The following is a 26,419-nucleotide window of genomic DNA, read 5'->3' on the forward strand; positions in this document are numbered from 1 at the left end:
TAGCTGCCCTGTTTCTCTCAGTCACAAAACCAAAGGCACTTAAGCCAACCATGGGAATATTATCTGAGTCAGAGAGAGAATGAGCTGTACTATAAACATGCCAAATGCATAATATCGGTGGATAAGTGGATCTTTCTGTGTCCCAGGACAAATGTCTAAGTGATAACATGATTAAGAGATTCCCTTATAATGCAAATGAGCTGCCACAGTCATCTTGAAGCTGCAGTATTCTTTTGAATAATTCATATCTATTTTAAAGACTTAAATTAAGTTTTTTTTACCAAGCAGACCCAATCCTTCCAACATGATCGCCTGCTGATGCTGGTGGTTTGATTAGAGTAAAACTCTGGTCTTCTAAGTGCTCTGAAGATGGTGTATCTGCAACATCTGAACTGCCCTCCGCAGTGGTCTCTTTCTTCTGATGCTGCTGAAGCAAAATAGAAAGCTAATCATGCTTTGTGCAGGTTTGGCTCAGCTAATGCAGCAGACCAGAACTGGACCCAGAGCTGATACGTTGCTGATACGAGTTTTTGGTTTACAAGGTTTCATGGGAACCTTTGGTTCCTGTCCATCGGGGGAAGTTTCTACCCCAGGAGTTCCACTTTGAGGTTCAGGTTTGAACAACCCCCCCCCCCCCAAAAAATTTTAAGTGAATCAATTGAAACTCCAGTTTCATATCAAACCATAATCTGGGTCCACAAAATTAATATGTATTCTGCTCCAAGTTCTCTCTCTCCGGTACTTATACGGCTCCCATGACTGCAGTTTCTGAGCACCTCACACTCTTTAATGTAATTATCATCCTAACACCGATGTAAAATAAGCCAGTGTAAAATAAGCCTATTAAAATGTCTCCAGTTTACAGATGGGGAACAAAGAGGCTATGTAGCTTGCCCAAGGTCCCTCAGGAAGTATTTGGTGGAGCAGGGAATTGAACCCAGATGTCTGAAAACCTAGGTTAGTGCCCTAACCACTAGACCATCCAAGATTGCAAGGCATCCCAAAACAGATGAATGCAATAGCCCAGGAAGGCTATGAAACTTTCATTATATTAGTCTGCTGGCAAAATAATCCAGAGACTAGTAGTCACACGAGAGGACTAACTGCTCCTTATCTCACACCAACGCAGCTTTTTTACTTTCTTTACAACTGCAATTTAACAGCCAGTATGACTCCACGTTTTGAGTTTTCCAGACTTTGGCTAGTTTGTGCCACAGGTTTTATAGTATTTACATGTGGCTTTTCTTTTCTGTAACTCAGCTTTGACGATCACATTGCAAAGCTTGGATGTGACTTACATTTAAGCCACCTCCACCTCCCAAAAGCTTTGAAGAAATGCCACACAGGTGTGGAGGAAACTCAGAGGAAGTCTCCCTGATAGATCACCCCTGGCGCCGGTGGAAGCTATTGAAACAGCTGAGTGCTGGTATTCTGAACTAGCAAAAATCTCAGATTAAGTGGGGAAAGGAGCATTTTTAGAAATGGGAACAAAATTCCCTCATGGAGTTGCTGTTATAGTTAATATCTTTTGCTAGGTTTACCTGAAGTGTGAGCAGTCCCATCTCCTCCTCTAGCTCTTTAATCTTGGCTTCTCGTTCAGCCACCATCTGTTGGAGCTGCCCTATGAGACTGCTCTGTTTCTGAGCCTCGCTGTTCAAATGCTGGCCTAGACTCTGCTGGGACTCCTTGTTCTTCTCATCCTGCAGGCTCAGGTGCTTTAAGATCTCATGCATTTGCTTCTGCTCATTCTGGTGAAGCAGAAATGACACGTGGTATGTTCTTTTTTGTATATAGTGAACATTAAACATGCATAAAATGGTATTTCCCGTCTAAATCTATTCCCACGTAAGACACATATTTTGGTATCAGTAGTGCAATACATGGCCAGAATCCATATCTTGTAGTACTAACATACCATGCCAAACTCATCCCTGGTGTAAGTCCATTAAAGTGAATAATGTTACTTCAGGGATAAATTTGGTCCACCACATTCTCAGCTCCTACTGTAATAGTGCTTTGGGACCAGCTTGCCTGTCAAGTACTTTCAGCATCTGTCCACTGCGAGGATTTCACATTTTGCATAATGCAGAGCAACATGCTGCAGAGCGAGATAATTCAGTACTCAGAGGTCTCGATCTTGTAAAGCCCTGCACAGTGCATGGAAGAGTGTGCATGGCTGATGTGCAAGTGTGAATGGAGCCTGTACATGTAGGTACAAGTAAGGTTAAGTGTTTGGCAGAGTTCTACACAATGAGTGATAATAATGCATACTCCTTCATGATCATACTAAAAAGGGGTGGGGCCTGGGCAAAGAATGTACAGTCACTCCTCGCTTAACATTGTAGTTATGTTCCTGAAAAATGCTACTTTAAGTGAAATGTTGTTAAGCGAATCCAATTTCCCCATAGGAATTAATGTAAATGGGGGGGGTAGGTTCCAGGGAAATTTTTTTTGCCAGACAAAAGACTATATTACATATATATATATACATACACACATATACTTTTTAAACAAATGATTTAATACTGTACACAGCAATAATGATTATGAAGCTTGGTTGAGGTGGTGAAGTCAGAGGGTGGAAGAGGGTGGGATATTTCCCAGGGAATGCCTTTCTGCTAAATGATGAACTAGCACTCGGCTGAGCCCTCAAGAGTTAACACACTGTTAATGTAGCCTCACACTCTGCAAGGCAGCACGAATGGAGGGAGGGGAGACAGCATGGCAGAGAAAGACAAACACACATCATGTGTGAGAGAGATGCGCATTGCCCCTTTAAGTACACTGCCTTTTTAAGTAGATCAGCAAGTTGAGACAGCAGTTGCTGCCAAGAAGCTCCCTCCGTCCTGAGCCCTGTCGTGTCCCCCCGCTCTGTGGAGATGGGGTAAAGGATAGGTGGGGAGGGGGATACATGATTTTGGTAGTTGAATATTCATGGCCTGTGATGGAATATTAGATGGGGTGGGATCTGAGTTACCAGGAAAGAATTTTCTGTAGTATCTGGCTGGTGAATCTTGCCCATATGCTCAGGGTTTAGCTGATCGCCATATTTGGGGTAGGGAAGGAATTTTCCTCCAGGGCAGACTGGAAGAGGCCCTGGAGGTTTTTCGCCTTCCTCTGTAGCATGGGGCATGGGTCAATTGCTGGAGGATTCTCTGCTCCTGGAAGTCTTTAAACCACAATTTGAGGACTTCAATAGCTCAGACATAGGTGAGCGGTTTTTCGCAGGAGTGGTGGGTGAAATTCTGTGGCCTGCGTTGTGCAGGAGGTCAGACTAGATGATCATAATGGTCCCTTCTGACCTAAATATCTATGAATCTATTAGCACCCCTCTTCCCTTGCCCCTGCACAGCGAGCAGGAGGCTCCCGGAGCAGCTCCAAGACAGAGGGCAGGAGCAGCACACGGCAGTGGGGGGAGGGACAGCTGAACAGCCTGGCAACTGATAGCCTGCAGGGCAGCTGCCGCACAGGGAACGTAGGGGAGCTGATGGTGGGCTGCCTGCCCACCCAGGTTCCAAGCCCCCACCAGCCTGCTCCAATGGGCTGCTCTTCCTGCAAGCAGTGGACAAACCAGGTGGCTGCCAAACAACATTATAAGGGAGCATAATGCAACTTTAAAAGAGCATATTCTCTAATTGATCAGCAACATAACAATGAAACAACATTAACTGGGATGACGTTAAGTGAGGAGTTACTGTATTATTGTTATCCCTATTTTGCAGATTGAAAAACTGACACACAGAGCTGGGACTCTCTAGATTCCATTCCCACTGTGTGACCTGGAGAAAAACTTTCAGTGTCCTCTGATTCGGACTGCCAGCCTAGGCCTTTATTTCAGAGGTCCTGAGCACTTACAACTCCAACTGAAAGTCAGTGGGAATTGTAGTGGCTCAGCACCTCTGTGAATCAGGCTTTGTGTATCTCCAGTTGGGCAACAAATAATTGAAGCGCCCAAAATTAGTAAGCATTCCTGACAAATGTTGATGAAATGCCCAGGATCACACAGTGAGTCAACAGCAGAGCTGGGAATAGAATCTAAAGAGTCTTGATTCCCAGTCCCTTTTTCCACCCACTAGACAATCCTGTCTCCACCTTTTATTACAATTCTGCTGGACATTTCTTATGAAACATGCAGCCCATAGCCACCTCCAAATGTGTCACCCTTTCCTTTGTGCCAATTCTAAATCTTTACCAGTGTCTGAAGACAATTCAATATAAAATGCAGAAGTTTTGGATCATTCTTAAACCTAGGATTGTGCCATGGATTTTACAGGCCTCTAACTATCGTAAGTGTATATTTTGGTCACTGTGTTGTAGTATGTCTACACTATCGCTATTTATAGCTAGAGCACTAATTCCGGAATGGCAGGGTGGGATTGCAGTAGTCAGACTGTACCAGTAAGGCATCTATGAGCTCATCGTCGTGCTTTCCTTTCTCCAGCAGTGTTAAGATTTGTCCTTTCAGAGCTTTCACCTCATTGGACAGCACTTTGTTCCTGGCTTTTGATGCATCTAGTTTTTTTTTCACATCCTCATGATCTTTCTGGAGAGCGTTATGTTCCCCACTGAGTTTCTGCAATTATGTAAACAAATAATGTGAAATGACAAAGAGATCAATCATATCATAGTCTACATGCATCTTCTCAGTTAAGGGAGCACAGGGAAGCAGACACAGTCCTTTAGAATCCAGAGCTGTGCACTGGCTTGGCAGTCGAAAAGTGACTCACCTCTGTGTAAATAGACATATAGATATATTGTTATTGCATGTTTCACTCATCACTTGCTCACTGGCACTGTTTGGATTTAAGCAGATTCAGTTTTTGCAATGAAGCAAATTATAATTTTGTATCAAAACCTGAAGCATTGTGTTCCTGATCTGCCATTTGCCCCATAATTGAAGTGACTACACTGTTGATTAACATCCTCCTCTGAAGAATAAAGAGCATCAAAATATAAATACATATAATTATATATTACAAACACACTGGCGACACTGATCCAGATTCCAATCTCAGTAAGACCAGTGGAAATCTGGAGGAACCCCAGACTGGTAAACTGGGCGCAAGCAAACACTATGTGTTTTAACAGAGCTAAATGTAAATGTATACCTCTGGGAACAAAGGAAGTAGGCCATGCTTACAGGATGGGGGATCTATCCTGGGAAGCAGTGATTCTGAAAAACATAGGGGTCATGGTGGATAATCAGCTGAACATGAGCTCCCAGTGTCACACTAAAAGAAAAGGAGTACTTGTGGCACCTTAGAGACTAACCAATTTATTTGAGCATGAGCTTTCGTGAGCTACAGCTCACTTCATCGGATGCTGTAGCCAGACAGCCAGCCCCCCCCACCCCCCTCAGACCAGCATTGCTGGAAACACAGGAGGAAGCCGGAACAGGGCACTTAACATATATTCCAGCACAGCCTTTGAAGCTGTGAAAGCACAGGTGTGCTGCTACAATGTGCCTCTGGGAACAGATAGGACGATTAAGCTCACAGCAGGCAGAGGCCCTGTGACAGACATGGCTCTTAGTCCCTACTAAATAGCGTGATGCACACACACCAACATCCTAGGTGGGAAAATATTTACCCTGATAAAAGAAATGTCCAGTAGTCGAAACTTATTGTTTCTCTCCCTTGCAAGTGTAAACTACTCTTGCGAAAGCTGGTGTCACCCGGACAGACCAGCCTCAATTTGGCATAAGAAAGGAGAAAGAGAATAAAGGAGTACAGAGGTATAAGTAGGGGACCTACAGCACCATGATTTTTGAGTGCTTTTCACTATCTATCTGCTGGTCAGATAAGTGACAGCCTCCCAAGGCTTCTGCAGCTAAGAGGGTCCCTACGCCTTGTCCCTTATTCGTCTTTCCGCGGAATTGAGTGACCGATCCTGGCTTGGCACCGCTGGAATCGAGAGATGCAAGGAGGGTAAGAAGCACCCACACCTGATCTCCTATCTTTAGTGTACACATATTTTGAAATAGAGCTCTATACTTTGTTTTCTTTCTTTGGGATTGTGGCTTCAGTTTTGTAACTTGTTTGTGTGTGTAACATCTCTACATTTAAATAAGTAGGCACTAGCAATTTTGTAACCACATGATTAGAATCTAGCTTAATAAATTTTGGTAACCATTTATGCATAAGCCTGACTTGTTTTCTCTGGTTTACTGTAAAGCAGCCAACACAATTAAAGAATCTCAGCCGTTTTGGCTCTAAAGCCTGGCCATTAGGTGAGAGTACTAAGAGCCTAGCGTTGAGTTGTGCCGCCTCCACGGGGCAAACTCTTGGGGCACCTGTCAGTCAATCCTGGCTGCCCGCTGCAAAGGAGCTCTGAGCTCTAGCAGTTAAAGTCACGGGTGTGGAGAGGCTCTTAGTGCTGCCATTGGGGCACCTGTCAGTCAGTATTGACTGCCCGCTGCGAAGGAGCTCTGAGCTCTAGCAGTTAAAGTCACGGGTGGTTAGGACCTTGGGGCATCCGTCAGCCTAGCCCGGGCTGCCCGCCGCGAAGGGACAGTGCGTCCTAGCGGTTAAAGTCACGGATGGTATAAACGGGCATAGCTGGCACCTCACCAAACATCCTTGGCCGTCGGCTAACAGATGCATGCCGTGGAAACTGCAGCAGACCACAGCATGCATCCGATGAAGTGAGCTGTAGCTCACGAAAGCTCATGCTCAAATAAATTGGTTAGTCTCTAAGGTGCCACAAGTACTCCTTTTCTTTTTGCGAATACAGACTAACACGGCTGTTACTCTGAAACAGTGTCACACTGTGGCCAAAAGAGTGAATGCCATCTGGGGATGCATAAACAGGGGAATCTCAAGTAGGAGTAGAGAGGTTATTTTACCTCTATATTTGGCAGTGGTGCAACCGCTTCTGAAATACCATGGTCCAGTTCTAGTGGCCACAATTCAAGAAGATAATTGATAAATTGGAGAGGATTCAGATAAGAGCCACAAGAATGATTAAAGGATTAGAAAACGTGCCTTATAGTGACAGACTCAAAGAGCTCAATCTAGTTAGCTCAACAAAGAGAAGGCTAAGGATTGACTTAATTACAGTCTATAAGTACCTACACGGGGAACAAATATTTAATAAATGGAGTCTTCAATCTAGGAGAGAAAGGTGTAACATGATCCAAATGGCTGGAAGTTGAAGCTAGACAAATTCAGACTGGAAATAAGGTGTAAATTTTTAATGGTGAGAGCAGTTAACCATTGGAACAATTTATCAAGGGCCGTGATGGATTCTCCATCACTTACAATTTTTACAATTTTAGATAGGATGCTTTTCTTTAAGATCTGCTCTAGGAATTCTTTTGGGGAAGTTCTCTGGCCTGTGTTATACAGGAGGCCAAACTAGACGACCACAGTCGTCCCTTCTGGCTTTAGAACTATGAAGTTCCACTCTGAGCAACTATTGTGAATGGTGCCTGAGACAGGAAGACAACAATGGAGTTATTCCAGATTTACAATGGGGTAAGAGCAGAATCTGGCCCATGGGGTATGTAATTGTGGGCAGCAGAATGCCAATTTTATCCTCATTGTCAAGAGTGAGAGGCATATGTACACCTAGGTGCTCAGTTACGCCAGCTACAAGGCTGAACTGTGGTGGGGAGGGGAGAAGGAGGTTCTCAGCCTCAGTGCTGGTAGCAGGAGGCATTCTAACAACTGGTGGTGGGGAGAGTCTATAGAGAAGTGCACTTGCTGTACCTTTGTACTGTATGTAGCCCATGCCTCTCTGCACATCTTGCTGCCATGGCCCTATGCATCCCCCATACCCGCTGGGGCCACTAGAGCATTCAGCAGTGCTAGCCACTTCTCCAACTCCTGGGCACTGAGACCCTACTTATATTTAGCCCCGGGTGGGTGTGACAGTGCCCTATCCCTTCTCTAGTGCACCTACACAAAGGGAGGCAGAGTTCTTACATATTACGTATTATATGCAAATCTATCACAACTCCCCGTGCCTTACCTGCAAGGCTTCTTTCTTTTCTTTTTCCAAGCTGCGAATCCGTAACAGGTTTTTCTCTTGGGCTGACAGCTTCTGTGGATCTGTAAGGGCCAGCATTTCCTCATCAACATTATTCACTGATGCTCTGCTCTTGCTCTGACCCAACTGATTCTCCAGCTCTCGAACCTAGGGGAGAATGTGAAAGTACACTCAGGACCTAACTCCGGCTTTGGCTGTGTATGCATTGCTTCTATTGATGTCAAAGATGCCAAAGGTTGGATCTGGTCCAGAGCGGAGAGTCATGTCATATAGTTATTGACATTACAAATCACAGTTAACTGGCACAGCAGCAGGGCCCACTCTTTCAAATTCCCGTTCATAGATGTCTACACCAGGCAGGTGGGCACAACTAGACACAGGAAGGTATGTCTTCAGGAGGGAAGACCCATTTTGGCCACAGAAAAGCTGGAATTTACCGTTTTAGCCAATGAAAGTGAAAAGTCCCTGTTCAGCTGCATGCACCTAACTGCAGTGGAGTGACAGCTCACAAGAAAACAACCAGAGAGAAGCCTTATGTCCTGTGTCAGCAGCTTGTCTCCATTTCCCAAGTGGCAGTAAGGTGGATGAAGCCCCTCAGAAGTAATGGAGAGTTAAAGATGTCACTAGAAGGTTCATTGCTAAGCATCTTGGACCAGGATTCTCATTGTAAGTGCAGGATTCCCAGTACCAATGGAGCTGAAGTTTGAAATAGTTTAATTAAGAAAAAGAAAAGGAGTACTTGTGGCACCATAAAGACTAACCAATTTTGCAGTTGATAGATTTCCACTCCATACGGCTAAATGCAGTGCCTTGCATAATGACAGGTTTCAGAGTAACAGCCACAAGTCCTCCTTTTCTTTTTGCGAATACAGACTAACACGGCTGTTACTCTGAAACCAGTTTAATTAATGTAACACAAAATTTCCTAGGGTGGGTGTGTTTAAAAAAAACAACCAAAAACTCAAACCCCAGATTTCAATATATTGTAGAGCTGTTTATTTTAATGCCTGTTTATCTGAGCACTAAATGACTGGCCATTTATTTGCATTAAATAATTTCTGTATACTTGGCCACATGCTGCAAGCAAGTGATGCTCCTGCAACTGCTACAAATTAAGAATTAAATAAATTAGGGACTAGCAATCTTTCTTCTTCATTCTCTCCCTTACTCAGTCACAACAATATAGCCCATGGTTATGGACAGTGCTCCAGCACCTGACTTACACAGCACTAGATGCTGCAAGACTTTTTAAAAGGCAGAAATCAAACTTTTAAAAAAATGTATTTTCTAAACAAACCAACCTTCTCCAACCCCCCAAAATACATGTCAAGTTTTCACATCGCTTTGCTTTAAGGCGTGATTTTACGCCTTATATGATCATAACATCATACCATGCTTGTAACACTATCATGAAAACTTACCAGCCAAATACAAAATTTAGAATCACGAAATGTAAGGTAGGAAGAGACTTTGAGAGGTCATCCAGTCCAGCTGCCTGCACCGAGGCACGACCTAACCTGTTCTTAACATCTCCAATGATGTGGAGAACAATTGATTGCCTTCCTCTTTATAACAGCATTTAACGTGGCTGAAGACTGTTATCAGGTCTCCCTTCAGTCTTCTTTTCTCAAAACTAAACATCCCCAGTTTTTTTTAACCTTTCCTCATAGGTCAAGTTTTTTAAACCTTTGATCATTGTTGTTGCTCTCCTCTGGACTCTCTCCAATTTGTCCATTTCTTCCCTAAATGTGGCAACTAGAACTGGACACAGTACTACAGCTGAGGCATCACCAGTGCTGACTGGACCAGGACAATTACCTCACCTGTTACTCTAGAATGACATTAGCCTTCTTTTTGTGACTGCACTACTTGCCTAGCATTGATTGTGACTTATTGATAACAAGACAGCTAGTGATATTTACTTGCTCATCAGAAGAAAAAAAAATACTCACCACAGGTGAACGAACAGGGTGGGATTTTGCAGGACTGCACTATACAATATGTCCATGTTCAAAATGTCATAATTTCAACAAACATGGAGGCCCAGTATGTGTTTGCAAGTTTGCACTCAGCTCTAAACACCAAAAAGATAACTTTACATATAGATTAAGAAAAAGACCCAGAGTAGTAACTTACCTTGCCTTGCAGAACAAGTATTTGCTGGGCCCGTCCACGCCAACTGCCAGAGATGGTCAAGAGATTCTGAATGTTCACATCTTCACCAACTTCACTTGCTAAAAGCTGTGAATAAGCCATGAATATTAACAGAGAGACTGGGCTATATGTGTGTGTGTGTATATAAATGTGGCCCTTCTCCTAGCAAACACAAAATACTGAATTTATATACATACTTATTGTATCCCTTTGGTGCCTGTAACTCATATTCAGCCCATATGAAGCAAGCTCTGTCAGATCAATACTACAACAGAGAACTGTTTGTGACCAGATTTTGGCTAATATTAATGGCTTCACTGGGAACCAAAGTACCAACAAATTCTTGCTGAAATGGGTATTTAAATACAATTCAATATTTAAAGGTTGGATATTCTTCTTTCTTTAGAAAGGAACCACTCAATAAAATGTCTGAACTGTCCTTACAGTGAAAGGTGAATCAATACTATATATATGTGGAGGGGGCGTTCAAATTGTACTACATGGCCACCAGTATTAACAGATAAAAATCCCTTTAGTAACCATTATTAACAAGGAAGTATCATGTGGGAACAGTGCAGAATAATGCACTAAGGGGCCACAGTGAATCAGGAAGGAATAAATTGCTCTGAAGCCCCAGTTCAGCAACTATAAGCATGGATTTAAATCCCATTGACTTGAATAAGATTTAAGCCTATGCTTAAAGCTAAGTATGTGATTAAATGCTTTGCTAAACAGAGATGCGCTTAGGCACATGCTTAGCGTTAATCACAAGTTTAACTGTTTTGTTGAATCAGGGCATAAATGTCGTACAAGATTCAGAACTGTACCATCAATAGAAATATTGGAAAGTGATGGTGGCATTGTTAGATCAGGAATTACATGTAGCTCAGTGTTCTCCACTTTAGAATCCAACCAGTGTTATCACCGCTCTTGTGCCTTCCTTCCTGGTGCATCAAGGAGACTAATCAAAACCAAGAGAAAACAAAGCACCATTCTTGATTTAACAAACAAACGGTCTCCCTTACAGAAACCAGGCCCAGATCACGATGTACATTACAAGATGTGGACTAGTACCTTTTGCATCATCTTTAGTTCCTGTTTTGTGGTTTGGAGCTGATTGCGATACTCCATTGCTTTAAAGTTGGCTGCAGTTAATTTTTCTTGCAAAGCTTTCAACTCTGGACTTTCAGGCTTTGAGAGAAGGAAAATGTGTTTGATAAGGATGGAATCCACTATAGAAAACAGAACTGACTACCAGAAAGGACAATACATGACCAAGAGGAAAGCTCAGACGTGTCTCAGAATGGGTTGATACAGAATAGCAATGTACATGTACATTCTGAGAGATATAGTGACCTTTCAGCAAAGGAGGTCTCAGTCTACAAATAGCTCCTGATCAAACCCATCTGTCTTGAGGAGACAGAGGGACACCCTTCATCACAGACTGAGTGCAATATCTCCACTGGACTCCAAGTCCTAATCAGCCCGTTCGCCTTGCTTGTGTAGCAGTGGATTGTGCTTCCTCTAATAATAATGATACTCTGTGCATCTTGTGAATCCTCAAAAGTGCTTCTGCAAACAATAATGAATTAACCCTCAACATTGACGTGAAACAAGTAACTGTTATTATACCCCTTTTACAGATGGGGAAACTGAGTGTTCAGTGGTTTGCCCTGGATCCCACAGTCAGTCTGTGGCAGAGCCCGGAATACAGCCTAGATCTGCCTGACTCCAAGTCCTGTGTTTTAGCCTCTGGGTCATCCTGCCTCTCCAATGCCTCTTCTACCATCCTTCCACTAGGCTCCCAAGCTGTGGAATAACCCCTTAACTGAGTTGTGTTATTGAAAGAAAATAAAAACAAACCACAATGCAACTCTGACAGAACTTGGCAGGGACCTCTTAAAATTAACAATTATTGTTTCTTTTATCTATGGAAATAATTATCAATTCTCCTGTAAACCCCCCCTCCTCCCCAATTACGATGGTATGTGGTAGATCATGGTTTGCTTGGTGAGCTCTGAAGCTGACATGTACTATAACCCTTGTTTAATCGGAGGCCCTGTAAAGATGCAGCAGGGAGAAAGGAAATATCAGTTGACCAGGTCACAAAACTTTTTCTTTTCCAACACTATAACCACCCACTCAAACTCACTCACTGAGTTTGAACATACAGCAATTAGGACAGATTATAATACCAGTGGCAAGGATAGATGATTTCATCATGATGAAAGAGACTGTACAACAGAAAGGAACAAATTATTAGTTGTCATTTTGAATTTTTCTATAAAAAACATAGCTCATGAAAGCTTATGCTCAAATAAATTTGTTAGTCTCTAAGGTGCCACAAGTACTCCTTTTCTTAATTCATACCGAGTTTCCTTCCATCGTTTTCAACATCGATTGCTTGATTCCTGAGTCATTGCCACCAAGAGACTGGATTTTTCCGAGGGCTGTTTGCAGCTGAAACACATGCACACATTACAGAATGCATACAGTGACCAGAGCATAACTCCAAGGAAGATTACGCTGAAGAATAACAGTGACTTCAAAAGCATGTGTAGCTTTTAATTACTCCAGCAAAAATGTCTTCATCTTCCATTAAACTTTCCAGGTAGCCACATAAATACATATTTCAAAAACACATAATTAAATCTTCCCTGAGAGAAGCTGTGCTATTTTACTAAAAGAAAGAACCGCAACCAGCTGCTGACTTGCAATTGTGGGATCAGTCGTCAAATGTGGGCACCGAGGATGCTCACATTCAGGAGTTAGGTACATAAAGCAGGTATCTATGTACTTAAATGCAGATCAAGTCTAATAGAGATCAATGCATGGGATCAGAACATCCTATTATGATGCTGTCATAAACATACAGCTAAGGGTAGCATAAAATCCCTCCTTTACCTGTAAGGGGTTAAGAAGCTCAAATAAACTGGTTGGCACCTGACCAAAAAGACCAATGAAGGAAGAAGATCCTTTCAAATCTATGGGGGGAGGTTTTTTGTTTGTGTTTTCTTTGTTGTTCTCTCCGGGACAGAGAGAGACCAGGGCAGAAAAAACACCCCCTCCTAAAACCCTACTTAAAATGAGCATCTAGATTACAAAAATTGTAAGTAAAGCAAGGAAATGCATTAGATTATCTTTTGTTTTAGCTTGTGAATTTTCCCTAAGCTAAGAGGGAGGTTTATTCTTGTTTTTTTGTAACTTTAAAGTTTTGCCTAGAGCGGAATCCTCTGTGTTTTAAATGTTATTACCCTGTAAAATTACCTTTCATCCTGATTTTACAGAGGTGCTTCTTTTACTTTTTTCTTTATAATAAAGTTCTGTTTTTAAGAATCTGATTGGCTTTTAGTGTCCTAAAAACGCAAGAGTCTGGTCTGTGCTCACCTGGTTTACCTATTTGGTTGGTATATGATTCTCAAGCCTCCCCAGGAAACGGGGTGAAGGAGTTTGGGGGGATATTTTGGGGAAACAGGAACTCCAAGTGATCCTTTTCCTGAATCTTTGTCTAGCTCATTTGGTGGTGGCAGCAGTACCCATCCAAGGACAAGGAAGGATTTGTGCCTTGGGGAAGTTTTTAACCTAAGCTGGTAGAAATAAGCTTAGGGGGTCTTTCAGGCGGTTCCCCACATCTGTACCCCAGAGTTCAGAGTGGGGAGGGAACCCTGACAGATGCTCACGTCTAAAATCGGTTTGCTCAATAAAATGTAGACTTTTGAATTCCAATTCACCCATTTTATATGAAAATCATGCAAAATTGAATAAAAGAAATTATTTTACTTAACCCTATGACTCCATAGGTATTTTAAAGGGGAAAAATCCTACTGTGTAATACCCCATGACTGAGCTTCAGGAAAGTTAGGGCTCCTTTTGGATTAGCTGGGACAGTTCTACAGGTCTGTGGCCTCATTCTCCAAGGTGCGGAGAAATAATTCCTACCAAAAAAGAGCCACCCCAGAAGGCATAACTAGAAGATTGCTGTGATTACCCTTTGGACAAGCACCTGCATTTTCAGATTTCTAACTGGCATTTCATGAATCTCTGGCTCATTATACCTCATTCCCATCCTTCCAGAAAGGATGGAAACTGCTAAAAGAATGAACCCATCTGTCCTTCCAAGGGCAGGGATGAAAAGAACCCATGGCAAGAACTGATGCTGTAACAAGCCGACCAGTAGCAACAAGAATCAAAACCAGTTTCTCAAGCTGACATTGCCCTCAGAAAGCTACTGGCCTGATTTCGAAGCTCTACCATGACAACAGAAGAGACCGTACTTCTTTTTCAAGCTCTTTGACTTTGTTATTCAGCTGTTTCACTTTGGCTTTTTCACTCTCTGTCTCAGCAGTTAGCTCACGATTCTTTTTGGACAGTTCAACAATTTTAGTAGCTGCAACATCCCCTGCTAAACCAGACATCCCTGAAGAAAAAAAAGAGAAATACATAAAATGAAGGAAAAATCTTAGCTGCAGGATCCAGATTAACTAATGTTTTTCTTCTCTACCAAGAGCATACTGTATTTTTATGACCAAACCTCCTTCATTTAGATCTGTACTAAGCACAACTGCATGGTTAAAGAGAGAGTGCATAGCAAGGGAGAGAGAGAGGCATTCATGATCCAACTTATGCCACCCAGCCCTCAGTTAGTGCTCACCCAATATCTTATCATGGTGCTGGAGGCACTATGTTCCTGGAGGTACCGTCTTTGGCATGAGACATAAAGCAGAGGCCCTTTCCACTTGTGGTCATGAATGCCTTGTCCATGCTAAGCTATAACCCACATTTCGACAAACATCAGCAAGAATGCAGCTGCTCTAGGAGTAGCAATGGCGTAAGCACTAGTATAGACAAGGCTCAGCTAGTTTGCTCACGGTATTGTGAGAGCCTGTTTTGAGTAGGTTTTCGTGACATGGTGGTGAAAATACCAATGCCCGGTTTGCACTGGCAGCTTAGCACTGGAGCAGTTGCTGAACCAAAGGTACCAGTTTTGCTCGATCCCTTCACTGTTCTAAAGGGTTAGAGTCCTGACTATATGCCAAATGGGTAATTACACGGTTCCTATTAAAAAACACCTTGTACTTTCACATGGGTTCTTAATAGTTCCACAATGTTACTGTACACTGTCAAACAGATGCTACATTCTCCCGAGTTGTAGATAAAGTAATCTTTGCATACCATTCAGACTGTCATGTAATTTAAGTGATGAAAAGGTACTATGTACAAGTACAATAATAATTAAAAACATGTACAAGAATATCTCTATCTCTACAATAATACACAGGAAGTAAAAACCCTGAGCAGTAACTCTTCCGCAGGTATATGAAGATTTTGCTGGGCTACTGCCATTAGCTGCCAAACCCCCATAGTTCTGCTGATCTGTCCCCTCAGCGTTTCAAGCTTTGTGATGACCTGTTTGCCAATGTCTGTAAGGATCCTCGGTATCTCATACCACATGAATTCTGATGCAATGTATGGAACCCCAATTAATTCTAAATCTCTTACGAAAATGTTATGCCTCGTACAACTCAATTTACTTAAAATGGATTACACAGAGTGTGGGTCAGGGGAGAAAGTGACCCCATATGTGTTACTATTGAAAATCCTTGCAAAGAAACTAATTAATCTATTATTGAAAAATGTGTCTGCATCATTCTTGCTCTTTTGATCTGGTATAATACTTCCTCCCATCTCCGGGAACTATTACTCCTCCTCCTCCTCTTCATAATAATTAACAATTAGTGATAATTATTATAATAAAAACAAATAAATAGCATTTTCATACAAGAGGCTTAAAGTGCTTTATACCTCTGAGAGATGGGTGATGATCATTATCTCCATATTACAGATATGGAAAATTGAGATACCGAGGCCAGATTTTTAAAGGCATTTAGGTACCTAATTCCCATTTAAATCAATGGGTGTTAGGCACTTAAATACCTTAAAAATCTGGCCCAGAGTGACTTGCCCAAGGCTACCCTATGTGTCAGCTGCAGGAGCAGAAACAGAATTCAGGAGTCCTAGCTCCCAGTTTCTAGCTCTAACCATTAGACATACTGTCTTTTGGTTATTAAATATAAAATGCAAGGAATAAGAAAGCATGAACGTATAAGGTATGCGTCATTCAGTCGTGCTTATTGCAGTTATTCTCCTTTCCTATTTTGGTCATCGCAGCTACTCTGGGCAACAATGACGCCTGGTGGAAGAAGCTAGGACTGCATGTCTAAATTGTTAAACACCCAGTACCATTTAAGTTTTATGCAGTTTTAATCATAGCTGTCCACCTAGCCAGGGCCCCAAGTGTGTGTGATACAAGCATTTAAACAGGGCAGAGATGCAAAATGAGGAATGCAACACAAAATAACAGAGGAGGAATTTAAGAGTCTGTGGCATTTGTTTCTTCAACATGAATAAAGTTTCTAAAATTTGACTTCCAGGATTCATCATTTTTGATGTCAGTAATAAACAATTAACAGATCTGTGTGAACTGAGGTTCGTTTATGTCTCAGATGTGCCTCCTGTAAGATACAATAAATAAAGAATAATATTTTGCCTTTTTAGAGCACCTTTCATCTAAGAATCTCAAAGCTCTTTTACAGACATTAATTCTTAAGTTTCAGAGTAGCAGCAGCATTAGTCTGTATCCGCAAAAAGAAAAGAAGGACTTGTGGCACCTTAGAGACTAACAAATTTATTTGAGCATAAGCTTTCATGAGCTACAGCTCACTTCATCGGACACATTCAGTGGAAAATACAGTGGGGAGACTTATAATTCTTAGAATATCCTTCCCTCTGACATAGGAAATATCATTACCCCCATTTTACAGATGAGGATACAGAGGTTGAATGACTTGTTTAAGACCACATAGTGCATCAGTGGCAAATCCAGCACTAAAACCCAGAGGTCCAGGTGCCCATTCCTCTGGACAAGAGTATCAGAATAATGATTCAATGGCAGTGACATCAAAGACAAAGTTTAGGAGCACAACCTCTAATCCCCACCAGCAATTCCACTATGTCTCACTGTACCTGGAACAGGCACACATAAGTTCCCTGTGACAAGAAGCCTGCTGTAGCCAACATGAAGGCCTGTGGTAGCTGAAGAAAGATGCTTTTGGTAGCCAAAAGGAGAGGCCCACAGTAGTCAGTGAAAAAAGGCCCAAGGCAGCACACTGAAGAGGCCTGTGGAGGCGACAGTGAAAGGCCACTGGCAGCTAGTGGAAGAGGCCCAGTATGACCCTAAAAGGATTCAGCCAGGGGAAAAGAACAATACACATGCAGCACAAAGAGCATTTTTTCCTCACATGAATAAAAGCACAGAGTGCTGCAGAGATGCTGCTCATCAGCCGTGACTACACACACGCCACTTTTTGATCTGCTTTCTCCTCATTTTAAAGATGTTCCGGCCTGAAGTTACTGGGCTCGCTCTCCCTGGCTGCCATTTCAGTTGCAGGAATCAGCCAGAGAGTGGAAGAAAAGTGACGTGCAGCCTAAATTTGATACCACCATTCCCCAATAATTTCTGATATTCAGGAAGAAGAAAAGCCTCTAAGCACTCTCACATGATTGTTGAGAAACCCTAAAATATAATAGCAATCAGAAGAAAGAGGGTCCCTTGTAACACACCTCTGTGATATAGCTGGGAGTTAGGGACAGCTCCAAATCCTCTCAGGCAATTAGTCTCTTTTAAAAAGGCCTAACTAATTCACCAGACCCAGAGCCCTCAGTTTCCCTCACTCTCTCATACAGCATCAGTGCAGGGGAATTACTATAGCCCTAACACCGCAGGGCATGATTTTCAAAAGGCTGAGAACCTGCAACTCCAAATGAAATCAATGGAAGATGTGAATGCTGAAAATCCATAGTCACTCCTGCAGGCTGGGTAGTGCTACGTGGAAGGGATGAAGGTGCAGAGTATTGGGATCAGTACCATGTAGGAAGTGAAGAGATGACATATGAAATCATTGTTATGAACTAAACTATTACCACAGTCCTGTTACCAGCTATTGTTATGAGCATCAAGCAACAAGTTCCTACAAGATGGCCTGTCTTGCTGCAGTAGTGAGTCTATACATCTGTTCCGTTTACCTTTCAGGGCTAATCTCTCCTCCTCTATTTTCTTTCGAAGCTGCCGGATTTCAAAATCTCTCTCCTTCACCAGTTTGTACAGCCTGCCATTTTCATCTACAACCTCTCGAAGCTGATCCTGAAGCTGCTCGTTTTCATCCTCAAGCAACCTAGAAAACAAATCAGCAATTATGGCAGATACCAGCTTCAAATATATGCTCACAATAATAAAATTAATAATAAGTTTGATTACACATAAAACCATACCTAATGAGCTATGTTCACTAGGGGTAAGTAAATTAAGTTTTGAGAGTCAATAAATTCAGTTAACTTCAGTGCTTCTGGTCTTTGTCTGGGACAAGAAGTGGAAATACCACAAGAAAGTTAGCTCTGGTAGGACTCCTGACTAAGTTACTGAGTTAACTTTGTCCTATAACTGCACAGATGTTCACAGGCCACTCTACCTAGAGTGGTCCCTTACAATATTATACTAAACAATCTGCTCCACCTGTTGCATTTACTGTGATGCTGGGAGTTCCTTTCTCACACCTGAAGAAGAGCTCTGTATGGCTTGAAAGCTTGTCTCTCTCACCAACAGAAGTTGGTCCAATAAAGATATTACCCTAACCACCTTGTCTCTCTAATATCCTGGGACTGACATGGCTTCAACTACACTGCATACAATGGAACTTAAGATCTTAGGTACTTAGATGGCTCCCATCCCCACAGTACCTGAGCACCTCTCAATCTTTAATGTAGTTATCCTCACAGCACCCCTATGAGGAAGGGCAGCGCTATTATCCCTATTTAACCAAGAGCCACAGAGAATCTAAGTGACTTCCCAAAATCACACAAGATGCTGGCAGAAGAGTAGGAATTGAACAAGGATCTCCCAGAGCCCAGACTAGTGCACTAGCCACTGGACCATCCTTCCTTGCCTTTCTTAAAGGGTCCCCATAAATGTCAGTTTCTGAATGGAGACCAAATCATGCCTGTGCAAAAAAAGATGCGTTTTCTCTGCCCAAATCAATTTCTGGTTTTAGGTACATATTCCCTGTATAAATATAATAAGCAGAACCAATTTAAGGAAAGCTTCAAAACACTCATAATTAAGTGGTATATTCCTGGTGTAAACCCCCAGATTAAAGGGAATTCAAAGCCTTCTGCAATATTCAAAAAGAAGAAGAGCAAACAATGCCGCAATCCACTCAGAGAGGTGATTCCCAGGTTTCTATCCAATTCCATAGAGACTCATTCTCATACGTCATTCCCAGGTTTCTATCCAATTCCATAGAGACTAATACAGTAAAACAGTACCGTTTTTTGCTGGACATAAACTTGTGCACAAATACATTTTTAAACAGTTATGAAGTTAATCAGGAATAAAGTTTCAAAATCTAACCCTCCATTTCCAACTTTCCACATAGGTTTTCTTCAGAGCTGTTTTCCAAAATTTGACCAAAATTAGTTTTGCCAGAGGAGGATTAAACTCCTAACAGCATATAAACAAAAAGAAAAGGAGGACTTGTGGCACCTTAGAGACTAACAAATTTATTTGAACATAAGCTTTCGTGAGCTACAGCTCACTTCATCGGATGCATTCAGTGGAAAATACAGTGTGGAGTTTTATATACATCGAGAACATGAAACAATGGGTGTTACCATACACACTGTAAGGAGAGTGATCACTTAAGGTGAGATATTACCAGCAGGAGAGCGGGCGGGGGGAAGGGGGTGGAGAACCTTTTGTAGTGATAATCAAGGTGGGCCATTTCCAGCAGTTGATAAGAACATCTGAGGAATGGTGGGATGATGACATCTTCATCATCTGGACCCATGGAAAAGAAGCCCTTGAGGAATTCCACCATGATTTCAACAATTTCCATCCCACCATCAACCTCAGCCTGGACCAATCCACACAAGAGATCCACTTCCTGGACACTGCGGTGCTAATAAGCGATGATCACATAAACACCGCCCTGTACCGGAAACCTACTGACCGCTATTCCTACCTACATGCCTCCAGCTTTCATCCAGACCACACCACACGATCCATAGTCTACAGCCAAGCTCTACGATACAACCGCATTTGCTCCAACCCCTCAGACAGAGACAAATACCTACAAGATCTCTATCAAGCATCCTTACAACTACAATACCCACCTGCTGAAGGGAAGAAACAGATTGACAGAGCCAGAAGAGTATCCGGAAGTCACCTACTACAGGACAGGCCCAACAAAGAAAATAACAGAATGCCACTAGCCATCACCTTCAGCCCCCAACTAAAACCTCTCCAACGCATCATCAAGGATCTACAACCTATCCTGAAGGACGATCCATCACTCTCACAGATCTTGGGAGACAGGCCAGTCCTTGCTTACAGACAGCCCCCCAACCTGAAGCAAATACTCACCAGCAACCACACACCAGAACCACTAACTCAGGAACCTATCCTTGCAACAAAGCCCGTTGCCAACTGTGTCCACATATCTATTCAGGGGACACCATCATAGGGCCTAATCACATCAGCCACACTATCAGAGGCTCGTTCACCTGCACATCTACCAATGTGATATATGCCATCATATGCCAGCAATGCCCCTCTGCCATGTACATTGGTCAAACTGGACAGTCTCTACGTAAAAGAATAAATGGACACAAATCAGACGTCAAGAATTATAACATTCAAAATCCAGCTGGAGAACACTTCAATCTCTTTGGTCACTCGATTACAGACCTAAAAGTTGCAATTCTTCAACAAAAAAACTTCAGAAACAGACTCCAACGAGAGACTGCTGAATTGGAATTATTTTGCAAACTGGATACAATTAACTTAGGCTTGAATATAGACTGGGAGTGGATGGGTCATTACATAAAGTAAAACTATTTCCCCATGTTTATTCCATCCCCCACCGTTCCTCAGACGTTCTTGTCAACTGCTGGAAATGGCCCACCTTGATTAACACTACAAAAGGTCATTCCCTCTCCCTCCCCACTCTCCTGCTGGTAATAGCTCACCTTAAGTGATCACTCTCGTTACAGTGTGTATGGTAACATCCACTGTTTCATGTTCTCTATGTATATAAATCTCCCCACTGTATTTTCCATTGAATGCATCCGATGAAGTGAGCTGTAGCTCACGAAAGCTTATGCTCAAATAAATTTGTTAGTCTCTAAGGTGCCACAAGTCCTCCTGTTCTTTTTGCGAATACAGACTAACACGGCTGCTACTCTGAAACCTGCATATAAACAGACTTTCCTCTGAGAAACATCTCCATCGTATCATATCGCTTTATTAGTTAGATTTGAGAATAAACTAAAGCAAAAAGGAGGGAGTAGGTCACAGTGTAGTAGAGATGAGCTGTGGAGAGCTAATGAAAAGCATCAGTGAGGCCCTGGGCCTTGGCATGAGTTGGCACCTGGTCTATAAGCATTACAGACAGCACCTCCCTCCCTCACTGGGGTGTTATGAGGATAAATACATTGAAGATTATGAGGTACTCAAATACTACACTGATGAAGACTTGATAGCCCTTCAGATAGATTGCCAATCCGTGATGTCAGTAGTGATTTTACATATTAACGTCAGTGGGAGTTTGTAGGACGAGGTGCTAAGTATAGTTCTGTATCCTTTCTAACAATGTGAATTGTACCTTTACCTTTTGCTGATCTCTTCATTTGATAGTTGTCCATCTACTTTAAACAGATTTAAATCATCCTGGACTCCAAAAGTCTCCTTTGGGTTGTTGCTGCTGTCTTTCTGAATGTGCTGCTTTTCTTTCTTTTTCTCCATAAGATTTTGTAGCCTCCTCTGCTGTTGCTCCTGTAAAGCCTTAAACTGGATTTTTAAATTTTCATTCACTCCTTTGTCAGAGTCCATGGTTTGCTAAAAACAAAACAAGAAAAAAAATCAGAGCAGAAGATTACAGAATGAGAACCTTTTCAAAACTAGCCTCCCATCTAACTGGCTTCTTTGTATCCTTTCCCACTCTCTCCTCTGCTCTGTCATAGATGCCACAAACCAATCTTCCCCTCTGGTAGCGGTTTACAAACCAGACCGCAGGTAGCCTTCCCCCATACTTGAAGTTTAAAAAACAATGAATTAAATAATCATTTTAAAAGACAATCCAAATAAAAACCACAGTACTAACAAGATATATGCTATACTTTACTGATTAATAGGAACATAGGAATTGCCAGACTGGATCAGACTTGTGGTCTTTCTAGTCCAATCTCCGGTCTCTCACAGTTGCCAGTACCAGATGCTTCAAGAGGAAGGTGAAAGAAACCTCACATTAGGCAGATGTGGGATAATCTTGTTAGGTTTCCTCCTAATTCTCAAAAGGTAGAGATTTACTTAAAGCCTGCAGCGTGTGGGTTAGTATTGCTTCCAAAATCTTTTAGCATGAACTATTATAACTCTGGATATTCCTGTTATCCATAAAAATGTCCAATCCCTTTTTGAACCTTGCTAAATTTTGGCAATTTGTGATCACTGCCTTCTGCTGCATTCCACCGCCCTCCCTGTGTTTGACATGAATCTAGAATGTAAGTTCCCTGGGCAAGGAGAGTGTCTTCAAGTATTTACAATGCTTTTGGTACAACATACATAAAAGATAATAACTTTTAAAGTCATGGCCTCCAAAAAGTAATTTATACAAATATATTTATCTTAGAGCAGTAGTTCTCAAAGCTGGTCCGCTGCTTGTTCAGGGAAAGCCCCTGGCGCGCGGGACCGGTTTGTTTACCTGCCGCGTCCGCAGGTTCGGCCAATCGCGGCTCCCACTGGCCGTGGTTCGCCGCTCCAGGCCAATGGGAGCTGTGGGAAGCGGCATGGGCCAAGGGATGTGCTGGCCACAGCTTCCAGCAGCCCCCATTGGCCTGGAGGGGTGAACCGCGGCCAGTGGGAGCCGCGATCGGCCGAACCTGTGGACGCGGCAGGTAAACAAACCGGTCTGGCGCGCCAATGACTTTCCCTGAACAAGCGGCGGACCGGCTTTGAAAACCGCTGTCTTAGAGAATATTCCATTTTTCTTGAATGAAGCCTTTAGTACTGTTTTAATGAAGAATTAACCAGAAGTAACGATTAAGGGATTTGTTAATTAGAAAACCCTCCACTCCAAGGTCAGTGGTTTGTGTGAATTAAATGAGTTTGGTGGCCTAAGTCCAGTGCCCCCACCCATCCCCTTTTTCGGCAGTATCAGCAGGGCTATGAACTGAATCAGGCCATGGAAACTGAACTGCCTTCTCTCACCCCATTAAAGTAGAGCTCACCAGACCCAAACGTGATTGTGGCTCCATTGTGCTAGGTGCTGTACAAATTGTTCGGTCTATAATAATCTCACTCAAGTTCCTAACAAACGTCATTCCTTGCAACCTGTGACAATTTGGGGAATCTGTTTATGTACAACTTATGAATTCCGGTTAATGTTGTGAAGTTATTGTTATATCATGGAATACACCTCTGTGTGAATGTGGAACCCACCATTTGCTGATAGGGGCTGTAGCTCATTCCCACCAGAGCAGGGACAATGCAGAGTCATTAACCTTCATGCCTGTGCTCTTACCACACAATGGGTATACTAAGGAGGCTGCCTGAGCAGAGAAGCAGGAGCGGAAAATCCTCAGCAGAAGAACAAAGAAACAAGATGTAGGTAAGACATATAAACTTGAGACACAGAGACACACACACAGGAGAAAGGAAAAGACAGGAGGAATGCTTTCATAGTGGGGGTCCAGTTTAACTGCAAGACCAGCAAAGGATCAGAAAAAAATTAGCTGACTTATTCAGGCTCTATGTTTCTGGAGAGAAACCATGAGGTGGAGGGAAGGATTTCAGACTTCCCAGAGTGCTCTGCTTAAGCCCAAAGAGCTCTCCAGAGGGGTACGAAACTGAGGCAGGGAAACATACACCTGTGTTCATTATTTTGAAAAGATCTTTATGTTGCTTGTGCTAAGTAAAGAACGATGTTTAAGAATCCTGTGCAGAGTCTGGGTGTCTGTTGGTGTTCACTGTCACGGGCCGCTGAAGAGGTAAAATGTAAACCAGAAGGTTCACACCTTCAGTGGAATTCTGGGGAACACAGAAGTGCTGCTGGGAAGGCTTGGGGGAGACAGCACTAGTTTCAGAACTCAGGCAATTGGGCTGCAGGGTCCCCCCTGCCAAGAGGGGTGTCAGATGTGAGGTCTACAGCAGGAGTGCATGTCTAAAGACCCAAAGTCAGAAACAGTACCTAAATTCTGTCCAGCTCCAGCAAGCTAAAGGCACGTGGGATTCAGTGTTTGGATCCCTTCATGACAAACGGCTGAGTGTCCAGCAGGGGAAGCATGACCAGAACTGTGATACAACCCCCTGACAGTCAGCTATTGTGCATCCTTCTTGACAAATAGGTTGATGATTTCACAAGCATGAAGAACAAAGTACACTTTCCCTCCAGACAGTCTGATCAAAATAGGATTGAGGCACTAAATAGGGCAGTGTGGGGAAGGCTGTACTGCTGTTGTCTGCGGGTAGCAGATTTAAATCTCCAGGACGGTCTACCAATGCTAGACACGTTCCAAGAGTGTTCTTTAAAAGAAAAAATAATTCAGACACGTTCTTAAAAAAACAACAACCCCAAGGTAAGAAAACATCTACAGTGATGAAAAATTATTTCATATATTATACATACATATATTATATATGCGAGCATATAAACACACATCTGAATACATGAATGGCAACCATTCTTCTCGAAAGACGATGGTGTAAGTGTTTGTAGTTCAGTTACTGTGTGTCATGTTGCATCATTGCAAGCAGCTAAAGAGTCCAGTACATATATAATGTAAATCTCCACAGACATATGCAGGGGTTCAGGGGGCAAACGCACAGAGGTATAGCAATTATTTGTGGCCATATTGCATTACACAGGCATCCTACATTACAATTCAGCATCGGTGTCCTCGCTTAGCACCCCCCGCCCTCAACCCAGGTGTATAGGCTGAAGCCAGCTCCTGCCACTGTGAAGGCACTGGCTGGGGACACCCCCAGCGCACAAGACAGTGCCAACCCTTCCCCGCAGGGGCAGAGGGAGAAGTCCTCGCCCCATGGGCATAGAGAGGAGTACTCCCCCTCCCCCGCCACAGAGGCCTGGCCTGGAGCCACCCCTCCCGCCAGGGGCACAGAGAGAAGTCCTCACCCCCCCACACAGGCATAGGGGGGACTACCCCCCCAACCTCGGAGGCCTGGCGTCACCCCTCCCCCCAGGGACACAGAGAGAAGTCCTCACCCCCTCCATAGGCATAGGGGGGACTACCCCCCCACCCCAGAGGCCTGGCCTGGAGCCACCCCTCCCGCCAGGGGCACAGAGAGAAGTCCTCACCCCCCCACAGGCATAGGGGGGACTACCCCCCCAACCCCGGAGGCCTGGCGTCACCCCTCCCCCCAGGGACACAGAGAGAAGTCCTCACCCCCTCCATAGGCATAGGGGGGACTACCCCCCCACCCCAGAGGCCTGGCCTGGAGCCACCCCTCCCGCCAGGGGCACAGAGAGAAGTCCTCACCCCCACACAGGCATAGGGGGGACTACCCCCCCAACCTCGGAGGCCTGGCGTCACCCCTCCCCCCAGGGACACAGAGAGAAGTCCTCACCCCCTCCATAGGCATAGGGGGGACTACCCCCCCACCCCAGAGGCCTGGCCTGGAGCCACCCCTCCCCCCAGGGGCACAGAGAGAAGTCCTTGCCCCTCCATAGGCATAGGGGGGACTACCCCCCCCCACCCCGGAGGCCTGGCCTGGAGCCACCCCTCCCCCCAGGGGCACAGAGAGAAGTCCTTGCCCCCCCATAGGCATAGGGGGGAGTACCCCCCCACCCCGGAGGCCTGGCCTGGAGCCACTCCTCCCCCTAGGGCCAGAAAGAGAGTCGTCCCCATGGGCACACGGAGGAGAGACCCCCCCCGGGGCACGGCCTGGACCCAGCTCCACCCGAAGCCCAGGGGCCCCCCTGCCAGCCCCCGTTCGGGGTCGCTGGTCCCGCGGCGCCCCGCACCCACCTCCCGGGCTGCGACTCCCCTGGAGCTCCCGCGATCCGCGTCCCCTCAGCCCCCGCCCCGCCCGGGGGGCCGGGCAGCGTCACCAGCCCAACCCGAGAGCCCGCTCGCCGAGCCGCCCCCCCGCAGGAGGAGGACGCGGGGCGGTTGCCCCGGCAACCATCCCCGCGGAGACGGGGCGGCCGGA

At 44.0% G+C, this 26,419-nt stretch overlaps 1 protein-coding gene across 3 annotated transcripts in view; it reads right to left on the bottom strand.

Annotated features, from left to right (window-relative positions):
• CCDC13 (coiled-coil domain containing 13) overlaps nt 1-26,419 on the bottom strand; it is a 38,955-nt gene extending 12,536 nt beyond the window's left edge. Inside the window, exons 1-11 of one of the 3 annotated variants that reach the window (XM_073334804.2) lie at nt 26,236-26,419; nt 21,864-22,090; nt 18,226-18,374; nt 14,418-14,560; nt 12,514-12,603; nt 11,218-11,334; nt 10,126-10,230; nt 7,972-8,136; nt 4,397-4,573; nt 1,542-1,748; nt 282-427 (exon numbers count right to left, since the gene is read on the bottom strand). In XM_073334804.2, coding sequence (XP_073190905.1) covers nt 282-427; nt 1,542-1,748; nt 4,397-4,573; nt 7,972-8,136; nt 10,126-10,230; nt 11,218-11,334; nt 12,514-12,603; nt 14,418-14,560; nt 18,226-18,374; nt 21,864-22,084 — 1,520 coding nt within the window. In that variant the 5' untranslated portion in view covers nt 22,085-22,090; nt 26,236-26,419. The remainder of the gene's footprint in view (nt 1-281; nt 428-1,541; nt 1,749-4,396; nt 4,574-7,971; nt 8,137-10,125; nt 10,231-11,217; nt 11,335-12,513; nt 12,604-14,417; nt 14,561-18,225; nt 18,375-21,863; nt 22,091-26,235) is intronic. The other 2 variants (XM_073334803.2, XM_073334801.2) reach the window with 2 other exon arrangements.

The sequence above is a fragment of the Lepidochelys kempii genome, chromosome 2, assembly GCF_965140285.1.
Source record: "Lepidochelys kempii isolate rLepKem1 chromosome 2, rLepKem1.hap1, whole genome shotgun sequence".
Lineage (NCBI taxonomy): Eukaryota > Metazoa > Chordata > Testudines > Cheloniidae > Lepidochelys > Lepidochelys kempii.